The sequence below is a fragment of the Seriola dumerili genome, unplaced genomic scaffold, assembly GCF_002260705.1.
Source record: "Seriola dumerili isolate Sdu_G_001 unplaced genomic scaffold, Sdu_1.0 BDQW01000478.1, whole genome shotgun sequence".
NCBI lineage: Eukaryota > Metazoa > Chordata > Actinopteri > Carangiformes > Carangidae > Seriola > Seriola dumerili.
The window spans coordinates 2,915,198-2,934,776 of record NW_019174733.1 but is presented as its reverse complement, the minus strand read 5'-3'; the positions used below and the strand labels follow the sequence as shown (position 1 = coordinate 2,934,776).

Here is a 19,579-nt window from a genome sequence, read left to right as displayed (position 1 = left end):
TAAGTGGATGAGGATACAATGGAGATGGTGAATAAGTGAGTGAGTCGGTTAGATTTCCATTATTCTCAGAAAGCGATGATGTTCAATTAACGAGCAACAACAAGATGAGTGGATTTAAATCCTATAGGTGAAACAAGGTCGGTGTGTGTCAATGGGCAAAGCTAATAATTATGATCTTACTTCTCATCAGTGCAGAATAGTCAATTGTAGCTGTACTGAAGCCAGAACCTCCTGCACCAGCAGGCCCAGGAGGACCAGGTGGCCCAGGTGGACCTCTAGCAATCCCTCTGTCTGAAAATAACAAGAAATGCAGTTTGATTGTTTGGTCAAGCCCAGGCATCAGTTCCAGGGTTACTGTTTTCTGTTAGTTCAAGCTGTACTTACCATTCATGATATTGAAGACATATGTCGCTATCTGTTCTATACTGTAACTGCCTACAAGTCCGTTTGATCCCCCTGATGGTAGTTGTTGTTGTTGTGCAATTGAGATCAAATATCTCCTCACATCATCTCCTAGACACAGCAGAGACATAGTTTAGCTTGGTACATCCTCTGAAAAAGCAAGTCCTGAAATGTGTTTGTCTTCACAGTCAAACTAGATGATGCTGAGTGAACAGACACCTGTAATATGCGTATAAGATGTCAGAGGTGTCTGATACCATTTGTCTTAGTGTGAATATATATTGCACTTACTCCGAAGCACAGCAATGACATCACTGACTGACTGAAGTTCAATAGTAGGTCCAGGAGGACCTGGTGGTCCTGGAGGACCAATGATGAGGCCTGAGCCTGAACCTGAAATTGCACAACACAGTTAAAGGTATATATAATAATTCAGATCCATAAGGACCTTCTTCTCACACTACCATTTAGTAATATAAATTCTGGGGAAAAGCACTAGCTTACTTCGCAGGTAGGCAATGATCCGAGCGGCAATGTCCTCTATAGAGCCTGAGTAGGTTCCAGGGATTCCTGGAGGCCCAGGTGGACCTGGAGGTCCAGGGTTACCAGACTGTCTGATTCTATCTGTATGGATCAAATTAAACATGTTAATATTCTGTTCTGTCCCCCTGACAGCCTGTGATCTTGTGACATTGCCTCAGAACAACACTTACTTAGATATTCAGAGATGTATAGGCGCATCTCACTAGAAGAAGCAAAAGAGCCTGGCTGGCCTGGAGGGCCAGGAGGGCCTGCGGGACCAGGAGGACCTGAAGTGACAGAAATGGAGCCTGGGGAAAAAAGTGATAGTAAAGACCCTGAAGAGAACATATGCCAAACATTAAAGCCACTGTGAGCTATTGTAAAGAGTAGTTAGGACAATAATGATGTTTTTCTCTACCTCTTGAAGAGCCAGAAATACCAGGAGCTCCGGTGTCCCCTTAGAAATGATAAACAACAACAAAAGCATTATCAGGTGGATACAGTATTTGCTGTGAAATACAGACAATTAAACACTGACAACATCTGCAGATTTCAGTGTGATGTAAGGTTTACCTTTGATTCCTTGTGGTCCTGGACGTCCGGGTGGCCCTGGTGGACCTGGTGGACCAGGGATCCCGTGTCCTCCAGCATAAGTTGACACTGTAAGAAATAAATATACAGTGTCAGTATATCACACTGTGCATTAAGCCTGCTCCACACACATCCTCAGCACTAATATCACAAGGGTGGCTCTTAAATAAATAAATTTAAGTTTAATTTGAATATTTATGATTTATGTTTGTTGGAAAAAGGGCCGACCTCCCCCAGAGCTTCCTGGTCTTCCTGGCTGTCCTTGTTCACCTGAGACACAAATGAGCAGTCACAGTTATTGATGCTGGAAACATCTGTTCAGAGGGAGGCTCACAACTATTAGTCAAAAAGATTAGTAGGCCTACAACAAATACAGAGTGAAAAAGCTAATGATTTAAATACAATAGACAGAAAAGGCACAAAGAAAGTCACCTTGGTAGCCCCTTGGTCCAGGAGAACCTAAGATATTGAGAGAAATGTCATGTTAAAGTGCTAATAGAACTCATGGAGTGTAGATTGTCTTAAATGAAGCAAAAGAGGTAAGACCACTTTACAAAATCTGATCACCTGTTGATCCTTTAGGCCCAGCAGGCCCAGGTGGTCCTGGTGGTCCAGTGTAAAACGTTCCTGTAAGAAGAGCAGTGTTGAATCAGTGGTGTCACTGTTGGGTTACATGTGTAACCCATATCAAGGCAGCGCACAAGTCTAAATTTTGGTACATACCAGAGCTGGATGTAAAGCCTGACTCTCCTCTGTCTCCTTTAGGTCCTGGTCTTCCATAACCTATGAGGTAAAAATGATTGTTAAAGCTTCACTTGAAGAATGGATGAACTCCACAAAATACCAACCACACTGTATGATCCACTCACCTCTGTATCCAAATATGAAACGGTATATTTTATAAGCTGAAATACTTGCCTGGCTGACCTGGAGGCCCAGGTGGTCCTGGAGGTCCTTGTCTTGAATCTCCTAATGAAAACAATTTGAAGAATATTAGAAGAAGACACAGCAGGAGCAGAAGGCGATCATTCTCAGATGGCGTCAGACAAATCCTACATAATCATTAAGGATGGTCTCCTCGATAACTATTGTTGTTTTTTTTTAACTTATTCTCATTTATTGATATATTCATATATAGAGAGCCAGGGCATGTCATTGCATATGAATGTTCAATGTACTTTTAAAATGTACATGACAAAAAGAAAAACTTGAACTTAATTTTGCAACAGAGTATGTTGTGTCTTATTTACCTGGACGTCCAGGATGACCAGGTGGACCCGGTGGGCCAGGTGGGCCAGGTAGTGCTGAGGCTCCACCAGAACTAAACTGAGCTAAAGCCAAAATAAAAACACATTTTAATCAATGATCATTTAATCAACAATACTGTGGTCTGTAGAAATAGACAAACCAGGGTGTAGTAGTGTAGTAAATTACATTTTTCCCTTTGCTGAAGAGCAGCGACTTTGGCCATGAGTGATAATTTCAGGTAGGGAAGACTGTGTAGCCAGCTAACACACTCTGTAATGTCAGTTAAAGTAATGTCTATCTAAGGTTTGCTGACATTAGCTAACATTAACCATATGCCGCTGGGACTAGTTTAACAAATATATTTTAGATTAGTCTGCAGCATTAGGCTTGCCTTAAAGTTCCAGATGTTTTACACAATGTAAAAAATCTGCTATGATTAATTTTTTTTTTTTTTTAACATCCATGGTTTTCCCACATAAAAAGTGAAAAAATTGTGAAAACCAAATCTACGCTTACTTCCTCATTGAGAAATTCTGGATCAGGCCTTATGCCCTGCCCACTACCGCTGCTTGCACTAGGTTGACAGTGAGAGAGCAGTGTTTATCAAGATGGTTTGCAGAGGACAAATCGTGGCGACTCAGCCACATGTTTGAGCCTCAGTCAGACTCAGGAGTTTGTTGAGGAGTGAGGAGTGTCTTGTGCACCAAAGTCGGTGACTACAAGACATATCAGAACGATTAGTGTAGTTACCATCTTTTATTTGTTTATGTTGTTTGTTAGCTTGTAGCTGGCAGTGGTTGACACTGCATTAGTGGTTGTGCTAATACTGACAAGGTTTCAGGTTTATTTTCCCGCCCCTTGTCCCCGCAAGTGGATAGGATTGGTTTCTTAGGTGTATGACATATGAAACCTTGACTATTGAATTCTTCCAGAAGGCAAATCATTTCTGCTGGAGTGAACGGAACTGAGGGGTCTACCAGACTTCATGGCAAATTAGTCCTAGTTTATAAAATCCCGGATTACACAGCTTTGTGCAATGGATGGGTTTAGACATCTATCTTAAGTCAGCCATGGGCTGTAGCATCAATGCTGAACTAATTTTATTCCTTATAAATTCAACTTTTCATTTGCAAGATCAAGATTGTGTTGTTTAATTGTCTCTTAAATTTTACGTATTTTTGCTTTAAGCTCAGATAATGTCACACGACAGATGCAGCAGGTTATTTCTCACCCCTAAACACTATATGTCTTATAGCAAACCAAAAAAAGTACTCACTCCTTGCTCCAGTTGAACTTATAGTTTCAGTCGTTCTCACTGATATTCCTGCTTCTCCCTGTTCTCCCTTATATCCTCTGTCACCTTTAGGACCTGTGAGGACAAACAAAATGCAGCATCTATTAGACTCTGTGGGCTATAACAGATGATCTAAAAAGCTTCCTTTGGGAGAAAAAAAGTGTGATGACCTACCAGGCTGGCCAGGCAGACCAGCAGGGCCAATGGGACCTGAGATTGGAAATCAACACAACATATAATGAATTAAAGCATAAAAAAACAAAACAAATAAGTAAGTAAGAATTGTGACTACTGCTATGGCACTATGATTCGGGGCTAAGATGCTAGATATGCAGAATGTCAAGGACATCATCTGGCTACTTTCTGGGCTGTCAAGGGTCAGACCTGACAATCCAGGAGGTCCAGCAGGGCCGGGAGGACCAGAGGGCCCAGGTGGTCCTGGGATGCCAATAGATGTGGAACCAGCTGGAAAAAATAAGCAATGCTCAGATATCCTCAAAATATAGTCTGATCAATAATGTGTTAAAGTCTAATTTTTATCATGCTGTGTTACCTGCATTGATAATTCTTCCGGGTTCACCAGTGTCACCTAAAAATAGAGAGACACATGCTATATCAGATACAGAATTTTTTAATGAATAGCACAAATACTATTTTAGAAAACTGCAGGAGGCCCTCAAGCCTGAAGCTGAAGTTGACAGCAGCTGTACCTTTGGCGCCAGGTTGTCCTGGATTCCCTGGTATCCCTAAAAATAAGATAAAAGTACATTTATAGTGTTGAGAAGGAAGACAATGATATTTCACAGAATTAAATAATAAAACTACAATGTGTGCTGTATTAATAGTAGAGTCATACCTGGTGGTCCTTGAAGCCCAGGTGCTCCTATAGAGGGGTGGTGGAGGGTGGAGAGGGTAAATATATCGCATCATATTATCCACTGATGATAATGTTAATATAGCTTAAGATCGTGTTTCATAAGAATGACTTTATGTTCACTTTACCTGGAAGTCCAGCATCACCGGGAGGCCCAGCAGGTCCCCTGAGTCCAGGTGGCCCAGCAGATCCTTGGTCACCTGAAAAATAAAATGAAATACAAATATACAAATATATAAGTTATAGTTTTTTGGGGTTTTTTTTTTTCGAAATTGTGTATGGAAAAGTCTTGTTTTTAGCCTGACCCTCATTCATTTTTGGGTTGTGAAGCCATTCAGCACCACGTCCTGGTGCATATTCAGATATTATTCAAATAAGTGTATCTGTAGTACTTATATAATGACTAATTTACCTCTTGATCCTTTTGCACCATCATGTCCAGACAATCCTGATGAAAGAGAGAAAAAAATATTCAATTGGGTTTTTGAGGGGGAAGGGGGTGGGGAGGACTCCTCTCTGCTGCCCCCTCATGGATGATCTCATTACTGCAACATTGCACTCAGTTATAATGATTTCACATAAAGTTAACATCAACACTTTCAGGGAAAGGATAAAGACACATTTACTATGTTTAATTCTAAGCTGCTGAAATAACTAATTTGTAGACTATAGAATAAACTATATATATATATATATAAATACACATATATATAATAAATTAAATTCGTATATAGAATATATAAAATAGAATATATAGAATAAATTAAATTCTAAAAAAAAGAATAAGACATACTAAAAATGATTATACTCAGTTTTAAGTGCTTTTTCCACTTTCTTGGACAATTTTTATTATGATCACACGCACCACCTTAATTCATTACAGCCAAGTCACATTAAAATAACATTTTGAGTTCACTACCAGCGGAGACTCCAGTAAATTACCACTTCCACCGCGCCACAAAATAGTCCGAGACATAACACCCAGAAAATGGCAAACTATCCCAGTCATATTTCCCAAATGTCAAACTATAGTTCAGAAGCACGATACCATAAGCTGAGAATCTCAGAATCAATTTATTATCTGAGGTTGGAGGTCCTGTTACTCACCCATTGACCCTTTGGATCCTTTCTCTCCAGCTTGCCCAGGCAGACCTGGTAAACCAGTATCACCTAAGGAGTGGAACAGCTGTATGAGAAAACTCATATGGACTGTACAAGGTATAGAATATGCCAATCTGACCTCTACAAATATAGTTTAATTCACAAAGCTGGACTGACCTTGCAGACCTCTGAGACCTTTGTCTCCAGCTTCACCTAAAATAAACAATTAATTAACCTATGGTTAGAAACACTGACCACACAACTCTTATCAAAATCTGATGTAGTTACAACAAACCTTTAAGTCCCTGAAATCCAGCAAGTCCTCTGTCACCTGCAGAGTGAGAAGAGAGACTGTGAGTAATATTATAATATTTAAAATAAAGTCTTAACTGTGCATTTCACTGTGTTTAGCAAGTGAACAAGATCCATGTGACCTACCTTTAGACCCAGGTGACCCTGACTCGCCACGGAAACCCTGAGGACCTGGTTGACCTATAACAAAACAGTTCATGTAAAATGTCAGGGATTAAGTCAAGGCTCTGCTAACAGTGTTTTATAGTTGGTGCCAGTAAATTCAATAACATTCAACTTTAGGAGTCACTGTAATGGTGCACATGAATGAAAACAGGGAGAAACTGACCTGGTGGCCCAGAAAGACCAGGAGCTCCTGCTGAGCCTGCAGCAAAGATGAATAATTTTAAGAAAAAAAAAACATTCCACACATCATAATAATCTAACTAAAAATGTATTGTGCTAATGTGGAGCTGTGGAATTAAGAATTAACAGACAGTCGTATAAAACTGGGAATACAAGTTTTTCAAGTAACACTTTATTTAATCTTTGTTAGTCTTTTTGGAAACTCCAATGGATACCATCATGAACTATTTTTCACTTACCTATTACATAATTTCCTTGTTTTTTCTTAAAAATTCAAATAAAAAGAGCAAGTACTTGTTACTGCTGCAGCTAACACTTCCTCCACCTTCATTTTATTATTATTATTATTATTATTGTGTAAGTCTTTCTTGGAAATGTCTGTGTAATATACAAGATATTTACTAAATACCACTTAATTTCTAGGAGATTTTGAGGAGGGTATCCAGGAAGTTGAACTACTTGCATTAAATTACTACTCTACTTAAAAAAAAAACTAAAAACTTTATTGATATAAATTGAAAACTGATGTGAATATATTCATACTGTATTAGTAATCCCCAGTTCATAATTTTTAACTGTTATAGGTGCAATAGTGAATATTCACTTATCAAAAATATAAAGAAAATTGTAATATAGCAGAACAAGATAAATGATTAACAAAATGAAAACTTATTTAAAGGTAAAACCCTGTTCAGTACTGATACACAGTATATAAACATTTAGTAAATGGTTCATAACACATTATAATGTATTTTTAAATAGATAGAATAACATTTTAAATGTTTATTAATGTACAATATTTATCAGCAGTTTTACTGTGAAGACATACTATTTCATATTATTACAACTGTGTTTTACTATATTGTCATTCATTATCTGTTTAGACACCAGCTTCCACTTATGGGTGCCCACAGGGGTTGATATAATTGTTGACAGATACATTAATAAAAACTTATATCTGCTTACAGCTACATCATAGTGTGCTAATATTTATTAAATGTGTATGTATATACTGCTTATAAATACTAAATAAGGGAACAAAAGGATAGGAAGAATAATTCTTTATTCATAATATGGTGTTTTCCTAGAAGTAGAAGCAGCATGAATGAATTTTATATATAAAAATTCAATATATTTAGTTTTTCATCGTCTGGGGCGTTTTAATTCTTGAATACAGTACATGTCCACGTCATGGTAGAGATCTTGTTTGGCTTTATTTAATATTGATGTGAATGAGGCAGCATTTGCAACTGACTCAATGCTGCCACCTGGTGCTGTTCGTTGGAGATGCTCCTTTTTAGATAATTTTGTGTGACATTTATCTAAACATGAAAACAAAAGGGACAATGATTTATGTTCAGTGATCTCACCTTTTTGTCCCATCTGGCCGGCAGGTCCCACAGACCCAGGAACCCCAGGCTCTCCAGGAGCACCTACATAAACCAAACACATCAGATCCTGTAGTGACACATTGTTTTTTAATCAAGATAAATTAGTTGCTATTTGTATCACTAAGAGCACACAACCTTTTTGCTGCTGTCAATCTGAGCCGTACCTCTGTCACCTTTCAGTCCAAAGCTTGCAGTTCCTGGCTCACCTCTGGGGCCAGCTGGGCCCTCACGACCCCTGATACCTGGTGGCCCCTCCATCCCATGTTCACCTGATCACACATTTTACATACAGATACTCACTCACTCAAAATAATCTGAACAGTTTACTTGTATCATGTAGTTTGACCTGAAGTGATTTCTGTACCTTGGCTTCCTTTCTGTCCTTTAGGACCCTCAGGGCCTGCGTGTCCCATTGCACCTGGAGCACCTGAGGTCAAAGGTCACAGTAAGTAAAATGACATCATGATACCACAAAATAAATCTACGAAAATGTAAAATACTGGTAATGACTTGAGGAAAATGTCAGTCATCATTCCTCACCTGGAATTCCAGGGAAACCAGCATCACCTGTGACAAGTGACACATACATTTAAATATGATAGAAGAACGCAAATAAATAACTGACAACAGAACAACAGAAACAGAAGTGAAAAATCTGAGGAAGGGATTTCTTGTAGTAGGTGTTTTTGTTTTGCCAACCTTTAGATCCGGGTTCACCTGAAAAGGATAAAAAATAAATATAAATGAATACAAATTAAACACAACTCTTGTGGATTAAATGCAAAAGAGGTATATGTTTAGATTTTATTTGAATTTCACCTTTTGGTCCAGGCAGCCCTCTCTCTCCCTGCACTGAGGATGTTAGAAAAGCTGAAAAAAACAAAAACAGTTCAGTTAACATGAAGTATTGTGTGTGTGTGTGTGTGTGTGTGTGTCTGTGTGTGTGTGTCTGTGTGTGTGTGTCTGTGTGTGTGTGTCTGTGTGTGTGTGTCTGTGTGTGTGTGTCTGTGTGTGTGTGTCTGTGTGTGTGTGTCTGTGTGTGTGTGTCTGTGTGTGTGTGTCTGTGTGTGTGTGTCTGTGTGTGTGTGTCTGTGTGTGTGTGTCTGTGTGTGTGTGTCTGTGTGTGTGTGTCTGTGTGTGTGTGTCTGTGTGTGTGTGTCTGTGTGTGTGTGTCTGTGTGTGTGTGTCTGTGTGTGTGTGTCTGTGTGTGTGTGTCTGTGTGTGTGTGTCTGTGTGTGTGTGTCTGTGTGTGTGTGTCTGTGTGTGTGTGTCTGTGTGTGTGTGTCTGTGTGTGTGTGTCTGTGTGTGTGTGTGTGTGTGTGTGTGTGAGTACCTCTGAAAGTCTGTGACTGCATTTCAGATCTGAGCATGTGTTGGATTGTCATCTGAAGAACAGCAGCGTCTATGTGTCCTCCACTCATGCCAGTCCCAAAGCCAGTGCCACCGCTGAAACCGGTACCAGAACCGCCGGCGCTTCCACCATAAGTGGTACCAGCACTGCTAGAGCTTCCACTATGACTGGTACCAGCACTGCCGCCGCTGCTACCGTAACCAGTACCAGCTCTGCCGCCGCTGGTACCGTAACCACTACCAACACTGCCAGCGCTTCCACTATGACTGGTACCAGCACTGCTAGAGCTTCCACTATGACTGGTACCAGCACTGCCACCGCTGCTACCGTAACCAGTACCAGCACTGCCGCCGCTGCTACCATAACCAGTACCAGCACTGCCAGCGCTGCCACCGAAGCTGGTGTCGGTGACTCCGCCACTGGCCCCACTTGCCCCACTGGCCCCACTGGCCCCACTGGCCCCACTTGCCCCACTTGCCCCACTTGCCCCACTTGCCCCACTGGCCCCACTTGCCCCACTGGCCCCACTGGCACCACTGGCACCACTGGCCCCACTGGCCCACTGGCCCCACTGGCACCACTGGCCCCACTGGCACCACCAAAGCTTCCTGCAGTGCCGATATCATTGCCACTGCTGCTGCCCGTGAAGCCGCCAGCACCAAGGCAAGTGGGCCAGTGTGGGGCCAGTGGGGCAAGTGGGGCAAGTGGGCCAAGTGGGGCAAGTGGGGCCAGTGGGGCCAGTGGGCCAGTGGGGCCAGTGGGGCAAGTGGGGCCAGTGGCGGAGTCACCGGACACCAGCTTCGGTGGCAGCGCTGGCAGTGCTGGTACTGGTTATGGTAGCACGCGGCAGTGCTGGTACTGGTTACGGTGAGCGGTGCAGTGCTGGTACCAGTCATAGTGGAAGCCTAGCAGTGCTGGTACCAGTCATAGTGGAAGCGCTGGCAGTGTTGGTAGTGGTTACGGTACCAGCGGCGGCAGAGCTGGTACTGGTTACGGTAGCAGCGGCGGCAGTGCTGGTACCAGTCATAGTGGAAGCTCTAGCAGTGCTGGTACCACTTATGGTGGAAGCGCCGGCGGTTCTGGTACCAGTTTCAGCGGTGCACTGGCTTTTGGACTGGCATGAGTGGAGGACACATAGACGCTGCTGTTCTTCAGATGACAATCCAACACATGCTCAGATCTGAAATGCAGTCACAGACTTTCAGAGGTACTCCACACACACACACACACACACACACACACACACATACAGACACACACACACACACACACATACATAAGCAACACACACACACACACAAAACACCACACACAACACACACAACATACATACAACAGACACAACACACACACACACAACACACACACACACACACACAACACACACACACATACAGACACAACACACACACACACATACATACACACACACACACACACACAACACACACCATACATACATACATACAGACACACACACACAGACACACACACACAGAACACACACACACACACACACATACAACATACAACATACAGACACACACACACACACAGACACACACACAGACACACAACACACACACACACACACACACACACACACACACACACACACACAACACAATACTTCATGTTAACTGAACTGTTTTTGTTTTTTTTCAGGCTTTTCTAACATCCTCAGTGCAGGGAGAGAGAGGGCTGCCTGGACCAAAAGGTGAAATTCAAATAAAATCTAAACATATACCTCTTTTGCATTTAATCCACAAGAGTTGTGTTTAATTTGTATTCATTTATATTTATTTTTTATCCTTTTCAGGTGAACCCGGATCTAAAGGTTGGCAAAACAAAAACACCTACTACAAGAAATCCCTTCCTCAGATTTTTCACTTCTGTTTCTGTTGGTCTGTTGTCAGTTATTTATTTGCGTTCTTCCATCATATTTTAAATGTATGTGTCACTTGTCACAGGTGATGCTGGTTTCCCTGGAATTCCAGGTGAGGAATGATGACTGACATTTTCCTCAAGTCATTACCAGTATTTTACATTTTCATAGATTTATTTTGTGGGTATCATGATGTCATTTTACTTACTGTGACCTTTGACCTCAGGTGCTCCAGGTGCAATGGGACACGCAGGCCCTGAGGGTCCTAAAGGACAGAAAGGAAGCCAAGGTACAGAAATCACTTCAGGTCAAAACTACATGATACAAGTAAACTGTTCAGATTATTTTGAGTGAGTGAGTATCTGTATGTAAAATGTGTGATCAGGTGAACATGGGATGGAGGGCCACCAGGTATCAGGGGTCGTGAGGGCCCAGCTGGCCCCAGAGGTGAGCCAGGAACTGCAAGCTTTGGACTGAAAGGTGACAGAGGTACGGCTCAGATTGACAGCAGCAAAAAGGTTGTGTGCTCTTAGTGATACAAATAGCAACTAATTTATCTTGATTAAAAAACAATGTGTCACTACAGGATCTGATGTGTTTGGTTTATGTAGGTGCTCCTGGAGAGCCTGGGGTTCCTGGTCTTGTGGGACCTGCCGGCCAGATGGGCACAAAAGGTGAGATCACTGAACATAAATCATTGTCCCTTTTGTTCATGTTTAGATAAATGTCACACAAAATTATCTAAAAAGGAGCATCTCCAACGAACAGCACCAGGTGGCAGCATTGAGTCAGTTGCAAATGCTGCCTCATTCACATCAATATTAAATAAAGCCAAACAAGATCTCTACCATGACAGTGGACATGTACTGTTATTCAAGAATTAAAACGCCCCAGATCGATGAAAAACTAAATTATATTGAATTTTTATATATAAATCATTCATGCTGTTCTACTTCTAGGAAAACACCATATTATGAATAAAGAATTATTCTTTCCTATCCTTTTGTTCCCTTATTTAGGTATTTATAAGCAGTATATAACATACACATTTAATAAATATTAGCACACTATGATGTAGCTGTAAGCAGATATAAGTTTTTTATTAATTGTATCTGTCAACAATTATATCAACCCCTGTGGGCACCCATAAGTGGAAGCTGGTGTCTAAACAGATAATGAATGACAATATAGTAAAACACAGTTGTAATAATATGAAATAGTATTCTTCACAGTAAAAACTGCTGATAAATATTGTACATTAATAAACATTTAAAATGTTATTCTATCTATTTAAAAATACATTATAATGTGTTATGAACTATTTACTAAATTGTTTATATACTGTGTATCAGTAACTGAACAGGGTTTACTTTAAATAAGTTTTCATTTTGTTAATCATTTTATCTTGTTCTGCTATATTACAATTTTTCTTTATATTTTTGAATAAGTGGATATTTCACTATTGCCACCTAACAGTTAAAAATGATGAACTGGGATTACTAATACAGTATGAATATATTCACATCAGGTTTCAATTATATCAATAAAGTTTTAGTTTTTTTTTAAGTAGAGTAGTAATTTAATGCAAGTAGTTCAACTTCCTGGATACCCTCCTCAAAATCTCCTAGAAATTAAGTGGTATTTAGTAAATATCTTTGTATATTACACAGACATTTCCAAGAAAGACTTACACAATAATAATAATAATAATAAATAAAATGAAGGTGGAGGAAGTGTTAGCTGCAGCAGTAACAAGTACTTGCTCTTTTTATTTGAATTTTAAGAAAAACAAGAAATTATGTAAAAGGTAAAGTTAAAAATAGTTCATGATGGTATCCATTGGAGTTTCCCAAAAAGACTAACAAAGATTAAATAAAGTGTTACTTGAAAAACTTGTATTCCAGTTTTATACGACTGTCTGTTAATTCTTAATTTCCACAGCTCCACATTAGCACAAATACATTTTAGTTAGATTATTATTATGTGTGGAATGTTTTTTTTTTTCTTAAAATTATTCATCTTTGCTGCAGGCCTCAGCAGGAGCTCCTGGTCTTTTCTGGGCCACCAGGTCAGTTTCTCCCTGTTTTCATTCATGTGCACCATTACAGTGACTCCTAACAGTTGAATGTTATTGAATTTACTGGCACCAACATATAAAACACTTTAGCAGAGCCTTGACTTAATCCCTGACATTTTTACATGAACTGTTTTGTTATAGTCAACCAGGTCCTCAGGGTTTCCGTGGTGAGTCAGGGTCCACCTGGGTCTAAAGTTAGGTCACATGATCTTGTTCACTTGCTAAACACAGCTGAAATGCCACAGTTAAAGACTTTATTTTAAATATTATAATATTACTCACAGTCTCTCTTCTCAACTCTTGCAGGTGACAGAGCGACTTGCTGGATTTCAGGGACTTAAAGGTTTGTTGTAACTACATCAGATTTTTGATAAGAGTTGTGTGGGTCAGTGTTTCTAACCATAGGTTAATTAATTGTTTATTTTAGGCTGAAGCTGGAGACAAAGGTTCAGAGGTTCTGCAAGGTTCAGTCCAGCTTGTTGTGAATTTAACTATTTGCTAGAGGGTCAGGATTGGCATATATCTATAACCTTGTACAGTGTCCATATAGTTGGTTCTCATACAGGCTGTTCCACTTCCATTAGGTTGATACTGGTTTACCAGGTTCTGCCTGCCGGCAAGCTGGGAAGAGAAAGGATCCAAAGGGTCAATGGGTGAACTACAGGACCTCCAACCTCAGATAATAAATTGATTCTGAGATTCTCACGCTTATGGTATCGTGCTTCTGAACTATAGTTTTGACATTTGGGGAAATATGACTGGGATAGTTTTATGCCATTTTCTGGGTGTTATGTTCGGAGACTATTTGGGTCGCGCGGTGCGAAGATTGGTAATTTATCTGGAGTCTCCCGCTGGTAGTGAACTCAAATGTTATTTTTAATGTGACTTGGCTGTAATGAATTAAGCGTGGTGCGTGTGATCATAATAAAAAATTGTACCAAGAAAGTGGAAAAAGCACTAAAACTGAGTATAAATCATTTTTAGTATGTCTATCTTTTTTTAGAATTTAATTTATTCTATAATATTCTATTTTTATTATATATTCTTATACGAATTAATTTATTATTATATGTGTATATATATATATATATATAGTTTATTCTATAGTCTACAAATTAGTTATTTTCAGCAGCTTAGAATTAAACATAGTAAATGTGTCTTTATCCTTTCCCTGAAAGTGTTGATGTTAACTTTATGTGGAAATCATTATAAACTGAGTGAATGTTTGCAGTAATGAGATCATCCATGAGGGGGCAGCCAGAGAGGAGTCCTCCCCACCCCCTTCCCCCTCAAAAACCCAATTGAATATTTTTTTTCTCTCTTTCATCAGGATTGTCTGGAACATGATGGTGCAAAAGATCAAGAGGTAAATTAGTCATTATATAAGTACTACAGATACACTTATTTGAATAATATCTGAATATGCACCAGGACGTGGTGCTGAATGGCTTCACAACCAAAAATGAATGAGGGTCAGGCTAAAAAACAAGACTTTTCCATACACAATTTCGAAAAAAAAAAAGAACCCAAAAAACTATAACTTATATATTTGTAATTTGTATTTCATTTTATTTTTTCAGGTGACCAAGATCTCGCTGGGCCACCTGGACTCAGGGACCTGCTGGGCCCTCCCGGGGTGATGCTGGACTTCCAGGTAAAGTGAACATAAAGTCATTTCTTTATGAAACACGATCTTAAGCTATATTAACATTATCATCAGTGGATAATATGATGCGATATATTTACCCTCTCCACCCTCCACCACCCCTCTATAGGAAGCACCTGGGCTTCAAGGACCACCAGGTATGACTCTACTATTAATACAGCACACATTGTAGTTTTCATTATTTAATTCTGTGGAAATATCATTGTCTTCCTTCCTCAACACTATAATGTACTTTTATTCTTATTTTTAGGATACCAGGGAATCCAGGACAACTGGCGCCAAAGGTACAACTGCTGTCAACTTTCAGCTTTCAGGCTTGAGGGCCTCCTGCAGTTTTTCTAAAATAGTATTTGTGCCTATTCATTAAAAAAATTTCTGTAATCTGATATAGCATGTGTCTCTCTATTTTTTAGGTGACACTGGTGAACCCGGAAGAATTATCAATGCAGGTAACACAGCATGATAAAAATTAGACTTTAACACATTATTGATCAGACTATATTTGAGGATATCTGAGCCTTGCTATTTTTTCTCAGCTGCCGTTTACCACAGTGTATTGGCATCCCAGGAACCACCTGAGGCCTCTGAGTCCTCCCGCGCCCTGGCTGGACCTCCTGGATTGTCAAGGGTCTGACCCTTGACAGCCAGAAAACGTGCCAGATGAATGTCCTTGACATATCTGCCATATCTAAGCATCTTAAGCCCCGAATCATGGTGCCAATCAGCAGTAGTCACAATTCTTACTGTTCTTCATTTGCTTGTTGTTTTTTTATGCTTTAAATTCATTATATGTTGTGTTGAATTTCCAATCTCAGGTCCATTAGGCCACTGCTGATAGTGCGTGCCTGGCCAGCCTGCGTAGGAATATACCACTTTGTTTTCTCCCATAAGGAAGCATTATTTAGATATCCTGTTTATGCCCACAAGTCTAATAGATTTGCTGCAAGATTTTGTTTGTTCCTCACAGGTCAAAAGGTGAAGAGGATATACAGGGAGAAACAGGGAGAAGGCAGAATATCAGTGGGAACGACTGAAACTATAAGTTCTAACTGGAAAGCAGGAGTGAGACGTTTTGGTTCATGGTTATAGCTATAAGACATATATGAATTATTAGTGGGTGGAAAATACCTGCTGCATCTGATCCGTGTGACATTAATCTGAGCTTAAGCAAAAATACGTAAAATTTAAGAGAAATTGAAACACCAATACTATCTGATCTTCAAATGAAAAGTTGAATTAATAAGGAATAAAGATTAGTTCAGCATTGATGCACAGCATATAGTATTTAAGATAGATGTCTATACCCATCCATTGCAACAAAGCATGCTGTACGAGAGATTTTATAAACTAGCGACTAATTTGCCATGAAGTCTGGTAGACCCCTCAGTTCCGTTCACTCCAGCGGAAAATGATTTAGCTTCTGGAGAATTCAATAGTCAAGGTTTCAATGTCTCAATACACCTAAGAACCAAATCCTATTCCTCACTTGCGGGGACAAGGGGCGGGAAAATAAACCTGAAACCTTGTCAGTATTAGACACACACACTAATGCAGTGTACGAACCACTGGCCCAGTAAAAGCTAAACAACAAACATAAACAAATAAAAGATGGGTAACTACACTAATCCGTTCTGATATGTGCTTGTAGTCACCGACTTTGGTGACAAACCACTCCTCACTCCCTCAACAAACTCATAGAGTACTGACTTGAGCGTCAAAAATGTGGCTGAGGCCGCCAACGCTTTTTCCCTCTGCAAACCATCTTGAAAAACAGCTCTCTCACTTCATATCTAGTGCGAATGCAGCGGTAGTGGGCAGGGCTAAGGCCTGATCCCGATTTTCCTCATTTATGAGGAGAAGTAAGCCGTCAGATTTGGTTTTCGAAATTTTTTCCACTCTTTTATTGCGGAGAAACATGGATGTTAAAAAAAAAAAAAAAGAATTAATCAATAGCAGATTTTTTTACATTGTTGTTAAACATTTCTGGAAACTTTAAGGCAAAGCCTAATGCTGCAAGACTATCATAAAATATATTATAGTATAAACTCAGTGGCTCGCGGCATATGGTTAATGTTAGTAATGTCAGCAAACCCTTATAGAATATCGATTACCTTCTTTAACTGACATTACAGAGTGTGTTAGCTAGAGCTACACAAGTCTTGCCCTACTGAAAATTATCACTCATGGCCAACAGTCGCTGCTTCTATCAGCAAAGCGGAAAAATGTAATTTAACTACACCACTACACCGCTGGTTTTAGTCTAATTTCCTACAGAAGCCACAGTATTGGTCTGATTACATAATGATTCATTGATTAAAAATTGTGTTTTTTTTTTTGGACTTTTAGCACTCCAGTTTAAGGTTTCATGGTCTGGAGGCCTCAGAGCTAACTGCACGGCTGGACACGGCCCATGTGGGTCTCACCTGGTCATACCTGGACAGTCCGGTAAATATCAAGACACAACATACTCTGCGTTGCAAAAATTAAGTTCAAGTTTTTTCTTTTTGTCATGTACATTATTAAAAGTTACATGAACATTCATATGCAATGGACATTGCCCTGGCTCTCTATATATTGAATATATCAATAAATAGAATAAGTTAAAAAAAAAAACAACAATAGTATCGCAGGAAGACCATCCTTAATGATTTTGTAGGATTTGTCTTGACGCCATCCTCCCAGGAATTGATCGCCTTCTGCTCCTGTGTGTCTTCTTCTAATATTTCAAATTGTTTTCATAGGAGATTCAAGACAAGGACCTCCAGGACCACCTGGGCCTCCAGGTCAGCCAGAGCAGTATTTTCAGCTTTATAAATATACCGTTTCATATTGCGATACAGAGGTGAGTGGAATCATACAGTTGGTTGGTATTTTGTGGAGTTCATCCATTCTTCAAGTTGAAGCTTTAACAATCATTTTTACCTCATAGCGTTATGGAAGGACCAGGACCTAAAAGGAGACAAGAGGAGAGTCAGGCCCTTACTTCCAGCTCTGGTATGTACCAAAATTTTAGACTTGTGCGCTGCCTTGATATGGTTACAATGCTAACCAACAGTGCGACACCACTGCATTCAACAACTGCTCTTCTTACAGAAGTTTTAACACTGGCGACCACCAGGACCACCTGGGCCTGCTGCCGGCCTAAAGATCAACAGGTGATCAAGATTTTGTTAAAGTGCGTCTTACCTCTTTAGCTTCATTTAAGCATCTACACTCCATGAGCTTCTATGTGAGCACGTTAACAGTGACATTTACTCTCAATATCTTAGGTTCTCCTGGCCAAGCGGCCTACCAAGGTTGACTTTCTTTGTGCCTTTTCTGTCTATTGTATTTTAAATCATTCATAGCTTTTTCACTCTGTATTTGTTGTAGGCCTACTAATCTTTTTGACTAATAGTTGTTGAGCCTCCCTCTGAACAGATGTTTTCCAGCATCAATAACTAGTTATGACTGCCCTCCCCATTTGTGTCTACAGGCCTAACAAGCGACAGCCAGGAGACCAGGAAGCCCTCTGGGGAAGACGAGGTCGGCCCTTTTCCATCCACCCCCAAACATAAAATCATAAATATTCCAAATTAATACTATACAATTTTAATTTATTAAAAGAATAGCCACCCTTGTGAATATTAGTGCTGCAGGATGTGTGAGCAGAAATAATGCACAGTGTGAACTCACTGTAACCCTGACACTGTATATTTATTTCTTACAGTGTCAAACTTATGCTGGGAGTGGACACGCGGAATCCCTGGTTCCACCAGGTCCGACCAGGGCCACCCGAGTCCAGGACCACAAGAATTCAAAGGTAAACCTTACATCACACTGGCAAATCTGCAGATGTTTTCAGATGTTTAATTGTCTGTATTTCACAGCAAATACTTGTATCCAAAAAACTGCACCCTAAAAAATGCTTTTTGTTTGTTGTTTATCATTTCTAAGGGGACACCGGAGCTCCTGGTATTTCTGCGCTCTTCAAGAGGTAGAGAAACAACATCATTATTGCTCCCACACTCACTCTTTAAACAATCAGCTCACAGTGGGCCTTTAATCCGTTTCCCTATGTTCTCCCTTCAGCCTTCCTCCACTACTCACTTCCTCCCCACTCTCACTGTCACTATCCAGGTCCCCTCCACTGGTCCCGCAGGCCCATCCTAGCCTCCAGGCCAGCCAGGCTCTTTTGTTATCTAGTGCACGATGCGGCCTATACATCTTCTGAATACTAAGTAAGTGTTGTTCTGAGGCAATGTCACAAGATCACAGGCTGTCAGGGGGACAGACACAGAATATTAACATTTTTAATTTGATCCATTACAGATAGAATCAGACAGTCTGCCGTAAACCCTGGACCTCCAGGTCCACCTGGCCATCCAGGAATCCCTGGAACCTACTCAGGCTCTATAGAGGACATTGCCGCTCGGATCATTGCCTACCTGCGAAGTAACTAGTGCTTTTCCCCAGAATTTATATTACTAAATGGTAGTGTGACGAAGAAGGTCCTTATGGAATCTATTCTCTCTCTTTTT

At 40.2% G+C, this 19,579-nt stretch overlaps 1 protein-coding gene and 1 long non-coding RNA gene across 2 annotated transcripts in view; one reads left to right on the top strand and one right to left on the bottom strand.

Moving 5' to 3' along the window:
• The window catches only part of LOC111235166 (collagen alpha-1(XVII) chain-like), a 39,202-nt gene that overhangs the window by 3,679 nt on the left and 15,944 nt on the right, over nucleotides 1-19,579 (bottom strand). Inside the window, exons 18-53 of the mRNA XM_022763502.1 lie at nucleotides 19,149-19,291; nucleotides 11,525-11,581; nucleotides 10,353-10,444; nucleotides 9,414-10,039; nucleotides 8,900-8,950; nucleotides 8,780-8,797; nucleotides 8,621-8,647; nucleotides 8,445-8,507; nucleotides 8,245-8,349; nucleotides 8,060-8,122; nucleotides 6,673-6,708; nucleotides 6,471-6,524; nucleotides 6,328-6,363; nucleotides 6,210-6,245; nucleotides 6,039-6,101; nucleotides 5,344-5,379; nucleotides 5,060-5,131; nucleotides 4,914-4,940; nucleotides 4,768-4,803; nucleotides 4,611-4,646; nucleotides 4,442-4,522; nucleotides 4,232-4,267; nucleotides 4,040-4,132; nucleotides 2,766-2,846; nucleotides 2,434-2,484; nucleotides 2,239-2,298; nucleotides 2,083-2,142; nucleotides 1,948-1,974; nucleotides 1,744-1,785; nucleotides 1,498-1,584; nucleotides 1,343-1,381; nucleotides 1,116-1,232; nucleotides 907-1,026; nucleotides 694-795; nucleotides 385-513; nucleotides 181-291 (exon numbers count right to left, since the gene is read on the bottom strand). Of these exons, the coding sequence (XP_022619223.1) occupies nucleotides 181-291; nucleotides 385-513; nucleotides 694-795; nucleotides 907-1,026; nucleotides 1,116-1,232; nucleotides 1,343-1,381; nucleotides 1,498-1,584; nucleotides 1,744-1,785; nucleotides 1,948-1,974; nucleotides 2,083-2,142; nucleotides 2,239-2,298; nucleotides 2,434-2,484; nucleotides 2,766-2,846; nucleotides 4,040-4,132; nucleotides 4,232-4,267; nucleotides 4,442-4,522; nucleotides 4,611-4,646; nucleotides 4,768-4,803; nucleotides 4,914-4,940; nucleotides 5,060-5,131; nucleotides 5,344-5,379; nucleotides 6,039-6,101; nucleotides 6,210-6,245; nucleotides 6,328-6,363; nucleotides 6,471-6,524; nucleotides 6,673-6,708; nucleotides 8,060-8,122; nucleotides 8,245-8,349; nucleotides 8,445-8,507; nucleotides 8,621-8,647; nucleotides 8,780-8,797; nucleotides 8,900-8,950; nucleotides 9,414-10,039; nucleotides 10,353-10,444; nucleotides 11,525-11,581; nucleotides 19,149-19,291 (2,913 nt within the window). The remainder of the gene's footprint in view (nucleotides 1-180; nucleotides 292-384; nucleotides 514-693; nucleotides 796-906; nucleotides 1,027-1,115; nucleotides 1,233-1,342; nucleotides 1,382-1,497; nucleotides 1,585-1,743; nucleotides 1,786-1,947; nucleotides 1,975-2,082; nucleotides 2,143-2,238; nucleotides 2,299-2,433; nucleotides 2,485-2,765; nucleotides 2,847-4,039; nucleotides 4,133-4,231; nucleotides 4,268-4,441; nucleotides 4,523-4,610; nucleotides 4,647-4,767; nucleotides 4,804-4,913; nucleotides 4,941-5,059; nucleotides 5,132-5,343; nucleotides 5,380-6,038; nucleotides 6,102-6,209; nucleotides 6,246-6,327; nucleotides 6,364-6,470; nucleotides 6,525-6,672; nucleotides 6,709-8,059; nucleotides 8,123-8,244; nucleotides 8,350-8,444; nucleotides 8,508-8,620; nucleotides 8,648-8,779; nucleotides 8,798-8,899; nucleotides 8,951-9,413; nucleotides 10,040-10,352; nucleotides 10,445-11,524; nucleotides 11,582-19,148; nucleotides 19,292-19,579) is intronic.
• On the top strand, nucleotides 11,111-11,720 carry LOC111235300. The gene is made up of 5 exons (XR_002665673.1): nucleotides 11,111-11,148; nucleotides 11,251-11,268; nucleotides 11,402-11,428; nucleotides 11,543-11,605; nucleotides 11,702-11,720. It is a non-coding gene; the product is annotated as an uncharacterized LOC111235300 (long non-coding RNA).